The sequence below is a fragment of the Chelon labrosus genome, assembly GCF_963514085.1.
Source record: "Chelon labrosus genome assembly, chromosome: 19".
NCBI lineage: Eukaryota > Metazoa > Chordata > Actinopteri > Mugiliformes > Mugilidae > Chelon > Chelon labrosus.
Window position 1 is genome coordinate 23,780,016 of NC_140352.1, and position 11,556 is coordinate 23,791,571.

The window sequence follows — 11,556 nt, forward strand, 5'->3', positions numbered from 1 at the left end:
TAATCACTGTTAAGGAAAATAGAAATTAATTGGCATATGTCTGTTTGCAGAATCATAATTTATTCTAGAGCACATCTAGGCTGGTCCAATGCTGGATTAAAAGGGGCCACAAGGTCACAAAGGTACTTGTGGTAACTTCTAAGAAACTTAAGGCCTCACGCATATTTCTGTCCATTTACAGTTTGAAACTCGGCCATGCACATTGAAGCACACAAGTCCTTCTACAAAAGAGTGGTTAAAGTAGAACAAAATTAATGTTTTAGAAAAGCCAAGTCAAAGTCCTGACCTGAATCCAACAGAAGTGTCATGGAAGGACCTGAAGCAAGCAATTCATGTGAGGAAACCCACCAACATCTCTAAACTGAAGCGATTCTGTTTTGAAGAAAGGGCTAAAATTGCTCCAAGCCACTGAAGGTAACTCATCAGCAGTTACCGGAAACGTTTAGTTATTATTGCTGCACAATGGGGGGTCACATCAGAAACTGAAATCAAGGTTCAAATACTTTCACAAGTGACAGATACGTAGCCTACACATGATTCATTTTTTTTGAATTAATATATGCAAAAGCATAATATGTCTGTTTCATAAATTTGATTGGGTTCTCTTTTCTACTTTCAGGACTTGTGTGAAAATCTTCAGATGTTTAGAGACATTTTTATGCAGAAATGTAGACAATTCTGAGTGGCGCAAAAACGTTTGAACGGTGTTTTAGAGGGTGCACAGTGCATAAAACAGGCCCGGTAGAAAACTGTGCTTTACGAGTCTGACCAGTATTGATACAGCTTTAAATATCCAAAGGGGCGTGGTTAAACCCGTGTCATGTGATCTGACACGGAAGTCGCCTGTGTAGAAACAACGGCAGGTCAGTCCTGGCTCAGGTGGGTTAATGGCCAGTCTCGGCAAACAAACTTTGACGTCTGGGTAAACCCATGAATAGCCCAAACCACTGTCTGCAGCCGCCTCAGTAAACATATTCGCATCTTTCTGGTCCGCCTGACGAATACCAAACCGCCCGCTTCTTTGGTGTTGGTCATGGAAAGTGAAAGGACCAACAGACAGTGAGGTAGGACAAGTTACAAGCTAACTAATGCTAACACAGGGAGCGCCTAGCTAACTTAGCTACATGTTCTTGTTTTGTCTTACCAAACCAAACGGGAATTTAGCAGCACAGTGTTTCTCGGTATACGTATACATGAATCTATTAACATTTGAAACTGCTGTATAATCAGTGAAACGCCATAGGTAGTGGCTGAATCGCCATGACCACAACACAACAGTATGTTAAAATGTTATGTCCTCCGTTGTATTTGTTTTAAAAGTGAAATCAGGAATATATATAAATTAATAATTAACTTATTTTAAGAAGGTAAATCTTAAAATCTCAAAATATAGGATTGTATCACAGTGGGATCTGTCTTGTCCGCATCATAACAACAAATTATTGCATTAAAATAAAAATAAATTTAGGTTTACTTAACAGCGACTTACAAGAAGTATTTGAGAACTTCCTATGACATTGAATGTCCCCTACATTAAGATTAAACATAAAAATGGTAATATGACACAGTTGTAAATCTGCTTCATCCACAAAACGTTGCTGTTCTCCTTCTACATACTCAGTCATCATGGTCAGACATTCTGGGCTGCCTGCATATATCCATGCAGGTGTCCCTGCTTACCCTCACACACCTGGACAGATGACGTAGAAAGCGATGCGTAGCATTTAATATGCTCTGTGCTCGGTGAAAAGTTTGTGTTTGGTGCACATACTGAAACTCCTACAAGGACCAGGGGACAGCCGCACATTTCAAAAAGCAGCCTTCTGTGTCTGGAGTGAATTTGGTTTGGTGTTAAGAGTGATGTTGATGAAAACAGTGTGTCATTTCTCCTGATCTAATTTTCTCTCCACGTCTGTGTTTGTGATCTCCCTCAGCTCGTGCTACACTCTGACCCTCAAGTCGGACCAAACAAGTCAAAGTGTCATGCCAGTCCTAGCTATGGCAGAACCTGTGGTTGATCACCAGAAACGATTTCAGGCTGCTGTGGATGTCATCCATAACCTCCCCAAAAATGGTACATGGCCGGTTTCAGCCATCGGATTACTTTACCAGAACTCATGTGACAGAGTGTCACTGGTTTATGAAGCAGATCTGTATAATTTGAGGGTTGAACTGTGTAACTCTGTATCCAGAACATAAGCCTGAGGGCAGTTGACCTGATTCATGCAGAGCTTTATGATCACGCAGAAACAAACTTCACTTGCTGATATAATGTAGCTAACTGTATTTTTAAGCACATTGTAAGACATTTTCAGGTGCGTTCCGTCTCCTGAATAACATGTTTATTGTTGCTCTCTAAACTGCTGAGTTTGTTGTAAAGCTGTCTACGTGATCTGCTGTCCTTTTCACTTCACTTCAGCCCAGATAAAAGGAGCAATAAGAAGCCAGATAGGTTAACCTGGTAAATGTCTGTGTTAACTTGCAGGCTCGTACCGGCCCTCCTATGAAGTGATGCTGCGTTTCTACAGTCTTTACAAGCAGGCAGTGTTTGGACCCTGTACAGCAGCTCGACCTGGCTTCTGGGACCCTGTGGGTCGCTACAAATGGTGTGTGTCTGCTGTATCACTGTAGTTTCAGTACCTTTAGCCATTTGGAGTGGAAGTTTTATCATTAATTTACATTTCAAGCTGGGGATACATAGAAATGCAGACTTACACTGAACTCAACAGGGCTTGTGTTGTACATTTAATAATTAGAGACATTATCAGTGACTTGGTCAAAGTCTTGGCTGGCCGGAGGCTCATGTGGGATTTGAACTTGTGAGACAGCCTGGCATGTCATGGCAGTTCACTGCTAACAGACTAAGAGGGCGTAATCAGGCAGTCTGCATCTAGTGAACAACCTAATTGTGTTTGTATTTTGTATTTGACCATGTGATCATGAATGACCACTGAAACACCTTTTTTTTTTTTTTTAAAAAAAGCTTAAATAGAAATGCCAACCATTGTTTTATTCAGCTGACCAAATGTGGGATTTGCTTCTTCTGAACTAAACAAGACAGTTGAAAACATCCCCTTGAAGCTCTGGTAGACATTTAGTCTAAAATCGCCATATTAGAGCACCATGCAATGAGCAACTTAAGAATGATAACAAATTATCATAGCAGATCAAATCAGCTTTTTGTGTTCTTCAAGCTTGTTACCTTTGACTGTCTACTGAAAAAACATTTTGTTGGATTTGTGTATGTGTTAGGGATGCATGGAGTCGCCTGGGAGAGATGAGCAAGGAGAACGCTATGGCAGCATACGTGGATGAGATGAAGAAAGTTGCACAGGAGGTAGGCTTATATTTCTATCAGTCATGCTGCATTTACATATAAAGTAATGTCCTCAGTAATAAATAAATAAATAACTCAATATGAATATCATCTCTTAAAACCTCAGTTTAATGTGTATGTCTTGACCTAATCAGGCGGCTGTGGCTCAGTAGGTAGAGCGGGTTGTCCACGAACCAGAGGGTTAGCGGTTCGATCCCCGGAATGTGCCACATGCCGAAGTGTCCTTGAGCAAGACACTGAACCCCCAGTTGCTCCCAGTGCGTGGCACTGGTGTGTGAATGTGTGAGTGCTTGTGTGAGCGAACGGGTAGATGTGTCTCTGACTGTAAAGCGCTTTGAGTACCAATAGGTAGAAAAGCGCTATATAAAAGCAAGGCCATTTACCATTTACCATCTTGACTGATTGTCAGGGCCCTGACACGTCAATCATTAAGTATTCACTTCCCCTGGCATTTAAACTATTTCTCTTAATAGTGATGGTGTTACCATTCACGAATCAGACAAAAGCAGAACAAGAACATAAGAATGATGACGCTACCTCAGTTAAGGCCCAGATTTAGCCCCCAAAGAGATGAGTAACAGTCACCTAAAATTCTGTCCATTGTGAATATCATTCAAATCAGCATTCTTCAAACAAATGTATTGAAGTGATTAGTCAAATGTACCACAAATGATCCACACCAGAACATCATCTGGCTTCAGTGGCTCAATCAGTCACCATTGACCTCTATTAAATGGACCACAGCGAGCCGAGGTAGTGGCACTTGATGCCAAAAAGCAAAGAAATGAGTCAGAACCTCAAAACGAAGGTTCTAGTAGCAGTAGTAGATGCTCTTAGCAGCATGCTTTCTGGTCAGATAAACAGAGTAGTTTGTATTGCAATTAGCATTCCACTGATCATTAAAGCTGTCCACTGTCTGCAGGTCATCGACACCATGCCCATGAATGAGAAGACAGCCTCACTCTTCCACCACTTTGAGCCTCTCTACCTGGTCATTGACGACATGCCACGGCCTCCAGAGTCACTGATCACACTCAGAGAAGGTGAGTGGGTACATACTAAGCCTACTCTTACCAGACACTTGAAATCTGAGAGTCTGAAATTGTGCTGTAAAGCTTAGACTCACGTCACTTCTACAGCGTAGCTATAGCATATCTCCCGACTGTACACTCTAACCTAATGTGCAGCTCCCCAGAAATGTAGCTAAGCTTCGTGCCGACACAGACAGCAAAAGCTGTGACTGGTCCAAAAGGCATTTCCCTCTTAACATTAACATCAACATTTATAAACTTCAAGTCCTACATGAACCACTCAGTTCCATCTTGTGAAGTACAGAGTGAAGCTCAACACAGCTGACTAGTCTGCACCAAGGGTTGTATAGCAGATCTTCTTATTAAATAGTAAGGGAAAGGTCCCACAGATAAGGCACAGATGCACCCAGGCTTCAGCTCCTTTGTTAATCTAACAAGGCTGTCTCCCTAGCAAGGCTGTCTCTCTGTAACCGTGTCTAGGGCAGGACCTACTGTATAAAAGTGAATGTAACCTTAGTATTGTCAGTCGATTCTATACTTGCTATAGTGCATGTGTCGGCTCCTTGTGGCAAGTAAAACTTTAGAACAAGACTGTCATTCTTGATAAAAGAATTTCCCTAACACGTAATTACAGAACAATGCTGACTCACCAGTGCACAGTTATAAATGATTTCAGGTATAAAGGATTTGATTTGGCGTTGGCTCTGTGTAGATTGGTTGTAGGGTTATGAAGCAAGCTTTAATCTAAAATGATTTGGCAACGGTGTACAGACGACCCAAATGTCACTCAAATATCCACTCAGTTGTATTTCAACAAGTACAACAAGTACATCTGTTACCATAGTTGTAATGTTGCTGTATGGATGTTTGGGTGTTTTCTCCATGTACGTCAACTGGGTTTCTGTAATTACCCTCACTTCCAAAAGGGGGAGACAACACTGAAGCTTTAAAAACACCCTTCAGCAATACAAATCAATAAGAACAGAAACCTCAGCCTCCTAAACAATCATGAAGTTGAATGAGCCTCTCTAAAATGCCCCAACAAAATCTAAAGTTGAACACTTTATCTGACGTGTCTTATCAAATGGCAACTGAGTCTGCTGCTAAGATCTATATTCTAAATTCTCTCATTGTGAAAGCTCAAAAGTCAATGATGTCGAGTCAAAAATGAAGTAATGCAACTTTGAGAAATTTAATACTGGTGATGAATGTGTATGTGTGTCTTTGTTTGTTATTAAAGGTATTAAGGACGGCAAGCACGCTGACAGACTAGCAGAGATGAAGGATGAGGATAAACGGCAGGGGGAGCCTGAAGAAGGCATTCTGCTTCCAGAAGGCCCAGCTCCAGATCAGGAGTTCAACCTGTCTGAAGTTATTGAACTCACTGCCAACAGCATCCCTAATGGTACTAAACATTTTTCATGCGATAACAACTTGAATCCACGCTAACAGTCGTGTGTGTTGAGATCTCTGTGTAAAAGAATCCTGAATACCTGAAAAATACCTCAAGAATAGAGATCTGTGCGCCACAGCCAACAACTCAGAGAAATATTCTGTTATTCATAAATGAAGGAAGTCATATCAGAGTGGTTTCAACAGTACTGAGATGACGTGTATGACTACATTGCTGTTGCTCTTCCGTCCATCACCTCATACAGCCGGTCAAAACTATTTGATTGGTTTGGCAGATATTTGCTGCAGTTCGGTTTTCAATGGACCAACTCCAGACCCACTTTCCACTGCAAAGAATGTGCCTGAGGGCAAAGTCGGATTAATTTCCAGGGTAGTTTTCTCCTACTAACAGTCCAAAAATCTCCATATACTCCATTTACTGTTATTCCATTTGACAACTAGGAAACCCAGAAAATAATCACATTTGAGAGTCTGCAACTTTAGGATTTTTTCCCCCTCTATTTCCACTTGAAACTCACATATTTTAAATTCCGATAATGATGTTACTGATGATAATGAGTTTTAGCCACTAATAATTGAGGATTATTTTTCTAACATAGCTTTGTTTCCACTAACCACACACTGTAAACCTAACCAACGAGAATATGAATATATTGTGTGCTGCTGCAGACTCTGGAGTGTCTGAGGGTTTGGTGTTGACCAGCGACTCGGAGAGCGAAATCTTCTGTGACTCTGTGGATTCAGTGGAGCAACTGAGCAACATCAAGGTATGGCACACCCACTCATCCTCCAGCAACAGCATCGTACAACTAACTATTCTAGTTTGAAACAAGTGAATGTGGAGATGTTTTACATGGAAACAAGAAAAGAGAGAATATGGAAGAAACTTTCCAACATCGTCTGCTGTTCCTAGATCCCAATATTCAAGTCCAACGGCTTTCACAACGACCATATGTCCCTGGAGTCCACTCCACTTCAGAGTCATCAGCTGGAAGGCCGTCTGGAGGGAAGAAAGGTGGGAGCAGGCCAAGGTGGAGAAGGGGCAGAGGACGGGAAAGGTCAGGGTCCCGTCAGGAGGAGTCGGGACACCGGGCGAGAAGGTTCCTACCACAACTGGAGAGAACGTAAGCTGCCTCAGTTTCAAAACCCAGAGTGTTTAATATTAAATAAATAAATAAACCCATCATCATATAAATCATGAATGGGCGTTGCAAAGTATCATTTGCTATAAACACTACGATCCATGTAGTCAGACATATTGTTTGTATTGTTTGGCTGGATTCAGTTAACATGCTATGGTCCATAGGTGGTGTTCCACAAGGAAGTCCCAGGCGGGGGGGCCCTGGTGGTGGCAGTGAGGCCGGACGCGGAGGAGGGGACGGGTCAGAGGGTGGTGCAGAGAGGCTGCATGATGCACACCTGCAGCAGCAGATCATCCTGGCTCTACGGAGGCTCAGAGAGGACATGAGGAGTGTGATGGACAGGCTGGAGGTGGTGGAGAGGCTCGCCGCCACACATGTAAGCTCATCTGGGATGATGGGACCTGCTGATTTGATGACTTACCGAGAACATCAGTGATTTGTTGTTCATTTTTGCTTGTACCTCAGTAGACTGATTTTGGTTTTCTGTGTGACAGGCTCAGGGTTCAGAGTGGAGACCATGCCTGCAGTGTGCAGCTTCACAACAACAGGTAAGAGGCTTTGTGTCTGAATGGACTTACCCTAAATGCTGCTCAGACTGCTGTTTTACTTGACTAGCAATGTGGTGTAACCAAGCATGGACTTGTAAAAGGTCCATTAACACAGCTCATGCCCTGGAGGTTTCTTTCTGTGTTAGTTTCAGAAAACAATTTATGTAGAAATCATGTTTACTTGGAAATCTATACAAGGTTTGTACTAGAGCCCGACCGATAAAGGATTTTGAAGGCCGATACCGATACAAATATTTGTTGGTTTTAAAATCCGATATTCCGATATATCGGCCGATATTTTATTTATTTTTTTTTTAATTTCAGAAACGCGCAACAAAACATTAACAGATTTCCCTAACATTAGTTATTTGTAGTTATTTATGAGTTTTAACTAAAATAATATGATAATGCATTTTAAAAAGAAACTTGTTTCTTTTATTGTCACAACAGAACAGAGGAACATCAAAATATATTAAAGTTCTGATAAATAAAATGTACAAGCTACGTTTGATACTTTTTCTCTATGTCTAAATGTTCACTCCTCGCAAGTCTAACTTACATTTTACAATGCAGGGACTGTAACTAGAGATATGCTAGTTATAAATACAGTAATCATTACACTACTTTATTTAGGCAGACAATACTGAGCACCCACGTGTGCCAGACAGGTGGCATTGATTCTTAATTTCCCACGAAGCTGATCGCGTTTAGTTCAACCTTTCATCTCCAATCCTATCTGTAGTTTTGAAGAGTGGGCTGTCCTGAAAAATAGCCTACTTTACGGCTTTAGTATGGAGTCTATGCGTGTGTGTTCGTGTCGGCCGCTGTCCATTTGCTAAGGTTCTGAAATGCGAAACGGCTGTTTTTTTTTTTGTTTTTTTTTTTTGTTTTTTTTAAAGGGCGTGCGCTCATGAGCACCCACGGAGGAAAACATAAATCGGCGCCTATGTAGGCAGAATAAGTTCGTTGTGGTTTCCAAGCTCATTAATGTTAACGTTAGCGGTCTTCCACTGATAGTGGCATTAGCTAGCTTTGTGGTTAGCTAGTCTATGATGAGCCATAATTTAGCAATGGATAACGTCATACTGCAAATTGTAAAACATACATTTTCAATATAACAGGCCAAGGAGAGATGATACGTCTCATTGCTATAACTGTCACGCTATTAAAGAAATACTTCAGTCACATTGTCAGAAGTTAAAAGGACAGTCAGTCAACTACACTGTAACAACGTAACGTAATTAGCTAATTCCGCTTCACTCTCGGCTTATTTAACAGCAGCAAAACTGGACATGATTAATATAATAATTAATTTTGTCATGCTTATTTGAGTTAAGAGAACTGATGGGGATGTTCTTTTAATTGTTATTCAAGCAATGTATGTCTCGTGACCAACTCACCATGAACACACTTCACCGATGATCTTACTCGCGGATAAAGTTCTGGTTCTCTCTGCCCGACTCTGGCTGGATCAGAACGAGTTATACACGAGTGTTGCCAACAGGGACGGTGTAGAATGCCCTCTGGTGGACAAACTAAACTATACAACGCCAACACTCATGACATGGTTGAAGGGTGTTTCGTTTTTATTTTATTTTTGAAATATTCATTTATCGGCCATTATAAATGCCGATACCGATAGTTTGGAAAATGCCTAATATCGGCCGATAATATCGGCCTGCCGATAAATCGGTCGGGCTCTAGTTTGTACAATGCTTGTTTCCCCAAATCTAAAAGTTAAAACCCAAAGAGCCACTTAAACGGGTCACTAATGTGCAGTCTAGTTAAGCATAATGTAACTTTAAATTCAGCAATATAACCATACTATTCCTCTCAACAGTGCATTGTGCTGGATTACTGATATAAAGTAACGTTCACAGGAGGTGGGAGTTTTGTCATGCTTTAATCCAGTCTGGCTGTTGGTGTCTTAATTATGTCGGCCAACATTTCACAAAAAAAACCTCTTTCAAGCAATGAAGGGTTTCAGTCTGAATACAACCCTGTAGAGCTTTTAATGTGAAGTGGTTTCAGGACGTTTTGGGGTTGTTATGCCAGTGCAATGCACTCATTTTAATTTGATCAAAACAAAGCTTTGTACAAAACGTACTAAAATATGATGTGATAACTTGTTATTACGCTTATCAGAGAGGGAAATCATAACTATAAGCCTGCTTCAAATAAAGAGCCCTTACCTTCTATAGAAATGAGAAGTCACTGAGAAAATACAGTGACCCATCCATCATACTTTTGTCCTTAAGCCTAGACAAGTAAAAGGCCCCTGACCCCACCTATATGGGGGCCCCATGCTTTAAACTTTTTCTGTTTGGTTAGGCTCCAGTACTATTACATTGGCAAAGGTAGTAAATGTCATTTTATGTGGTGTATAAAGTAGTCTGTCACTGTTTGAGTATAGTGACAGCCTGGGAAGAAGCTGGTATGGCAGCTTTTGTGTGTCACATTTTCTAACGAGATGTGTGTTTTTCTTCTCAGGAAGAGAAGTGGTGGCCGTTTGACTTGTCGGGTCAGACCGTCCTCTTGTTCCTGCTGTGGCCGTTTGTTGCTCAGGTTATGGTCTACCTACTGAGGAAAGCCCACAAGAGAAGTCGCATGTCTTCCTGAAGCTAGCTGACAACAACCACTGACCAACACGTTTACTGGCCCCCACAGGATTGTAATGTTAAGACTTCATCCTCCCTCTGTGTTCAGTTGAAGGAGGGAGCGACGTGATGTTCACCTCAGGATCAAGGAATCCTCTCATTCACTACAGCAGACAAATATTTATTTAACTGGTGGAGGTACAGTAATTTGTGTAGTTTCTTGTGTTGGACTGCAGGAATGTGGTGTTAGGAATGAACTGTCTTTATTAAACCAAATGGTTACTTAAACTGATCAAGAGAAGCCTGAATTAAAGACGAGGGTCGTGTTATTATTATTGTATGGTCCAAGTTATCCAAGTGACAAGGTGCACATTCACAGTATTTCTGTTCTTTTTTTTTTTTGTCATATTTGTCGTCATATTTGTCAGTCTCATAAACAGCACAATGCAGCAGAAGAATCTTACTGTACAGGGAAGAAGTAAAAAATACCTAATAATGTCACTGTCTGTGAATGTCACTGGATCTGACACAGTTGGATCTGAATGGACAGCGATGTGATGGATGCATCAGCCCTCATTATTTCATTGTGCTCTTCTCATTCAGATTCTTGAGCCCTGACATTTTCTCCTCTTTAACATCTAATCAAGCCTTACATTAGAATAGTGTCTTTTCAGTCCTCTGGTGCTCCATTTCTTAGACTGCCCACTAGCTAACTACCCCTGTATCTGATGGTAGTGTTCACTACCATCACATTCGCCAGCTTTGACTGGATGAAGGGCGCTGAAATGTGTTGAGACTGTTGTCATTGAATGATGGGACCAGTTTCCACCCTCTAACAACAGTGATGTATAGTGCAGCATGAGTTCAAATTAAAAAGTCTATTGAATAGAAGGTTGTGTGGTGACAAGTCTCTGTAGCACTTAGTAAAGTTTGCTGCCTTTTTTCAATTCCAATGTTATTTGAGTTTCTTTTGGTTCACATTAATATTCACATTTCAGACACAGCAGTCTTTTAAAACCCGTTACACCGACTTACATTTCCAGCCAATACTGATGGGAGAGACTTTTGGCAGAAACATGCACCGGTGTACCAGGTCCATGGTGGTCCATATTTATTTATTTTATTACTTTATTTTTTTTAATTCACACTAATTAAAAAGAATAATAATACATATTACACACAATACACACAATCAATCAGACTTTATTTGTATAGCACTTTTCATGCAAACAAAAGAACGTCTTCAATTAAAAAGCTATAAATTGATTTAAAAAAAGGATGTGGGGGTGGGATCTAAAAAGCAGGTTGCTTTTTTTGAATATCAGATCTGTGTCATCGGGTGGGAATTGTCATTGCTATTCTATTTATATTGAAATTTCACCTTTGATTTCTGATTTCCAATTTGTATTTGACAGTATGTGTTTTTAAAGGCCTTTTTTTCTCAAAATAATTTTTCCTGAGCAAGGTGGTAAATGGTCTTCTATGGGG

At 40.8% G+C, this 11,556-nt stretch overlaps 1 protein-coding gene across 1 annotated transcript; it reads left to right on the forward strand.

Moving 5' to 3' along the window:
* The first annotated feature begins 631 nt into the window (after positions 1-631).
* Positions 632-11,297, forward strand: acbd4 (acyl-CoA binding domain containing 4). The gene is made up of 11 exons (XM_084568322.1): positions 632-1,064; positions 1,935-2,074; positions 2,486-2,606; positions 3,253-3,337; positions 4,260-4,380; positions 5,609-5,773; positions 6,451-6,548; positions 6,695-6,905; positions 7,088-7,299; positions 7,418-7,471; positions 9,962-11,297. Exons 2-11 carry the CDS (start codon positions 1,984-1,986, stop codon positions 10,088-10,090), a joined length of 1,287 nt encoding a protein of 428 aa, XP_084424448.1. The 5' UTR covers positions 632-1,064; positions 1,935-1,983; the 3' UTR covers positions 10,091-11,297.
* Positions 11,298-11,556: the final 259 nt, after the last annotated feature.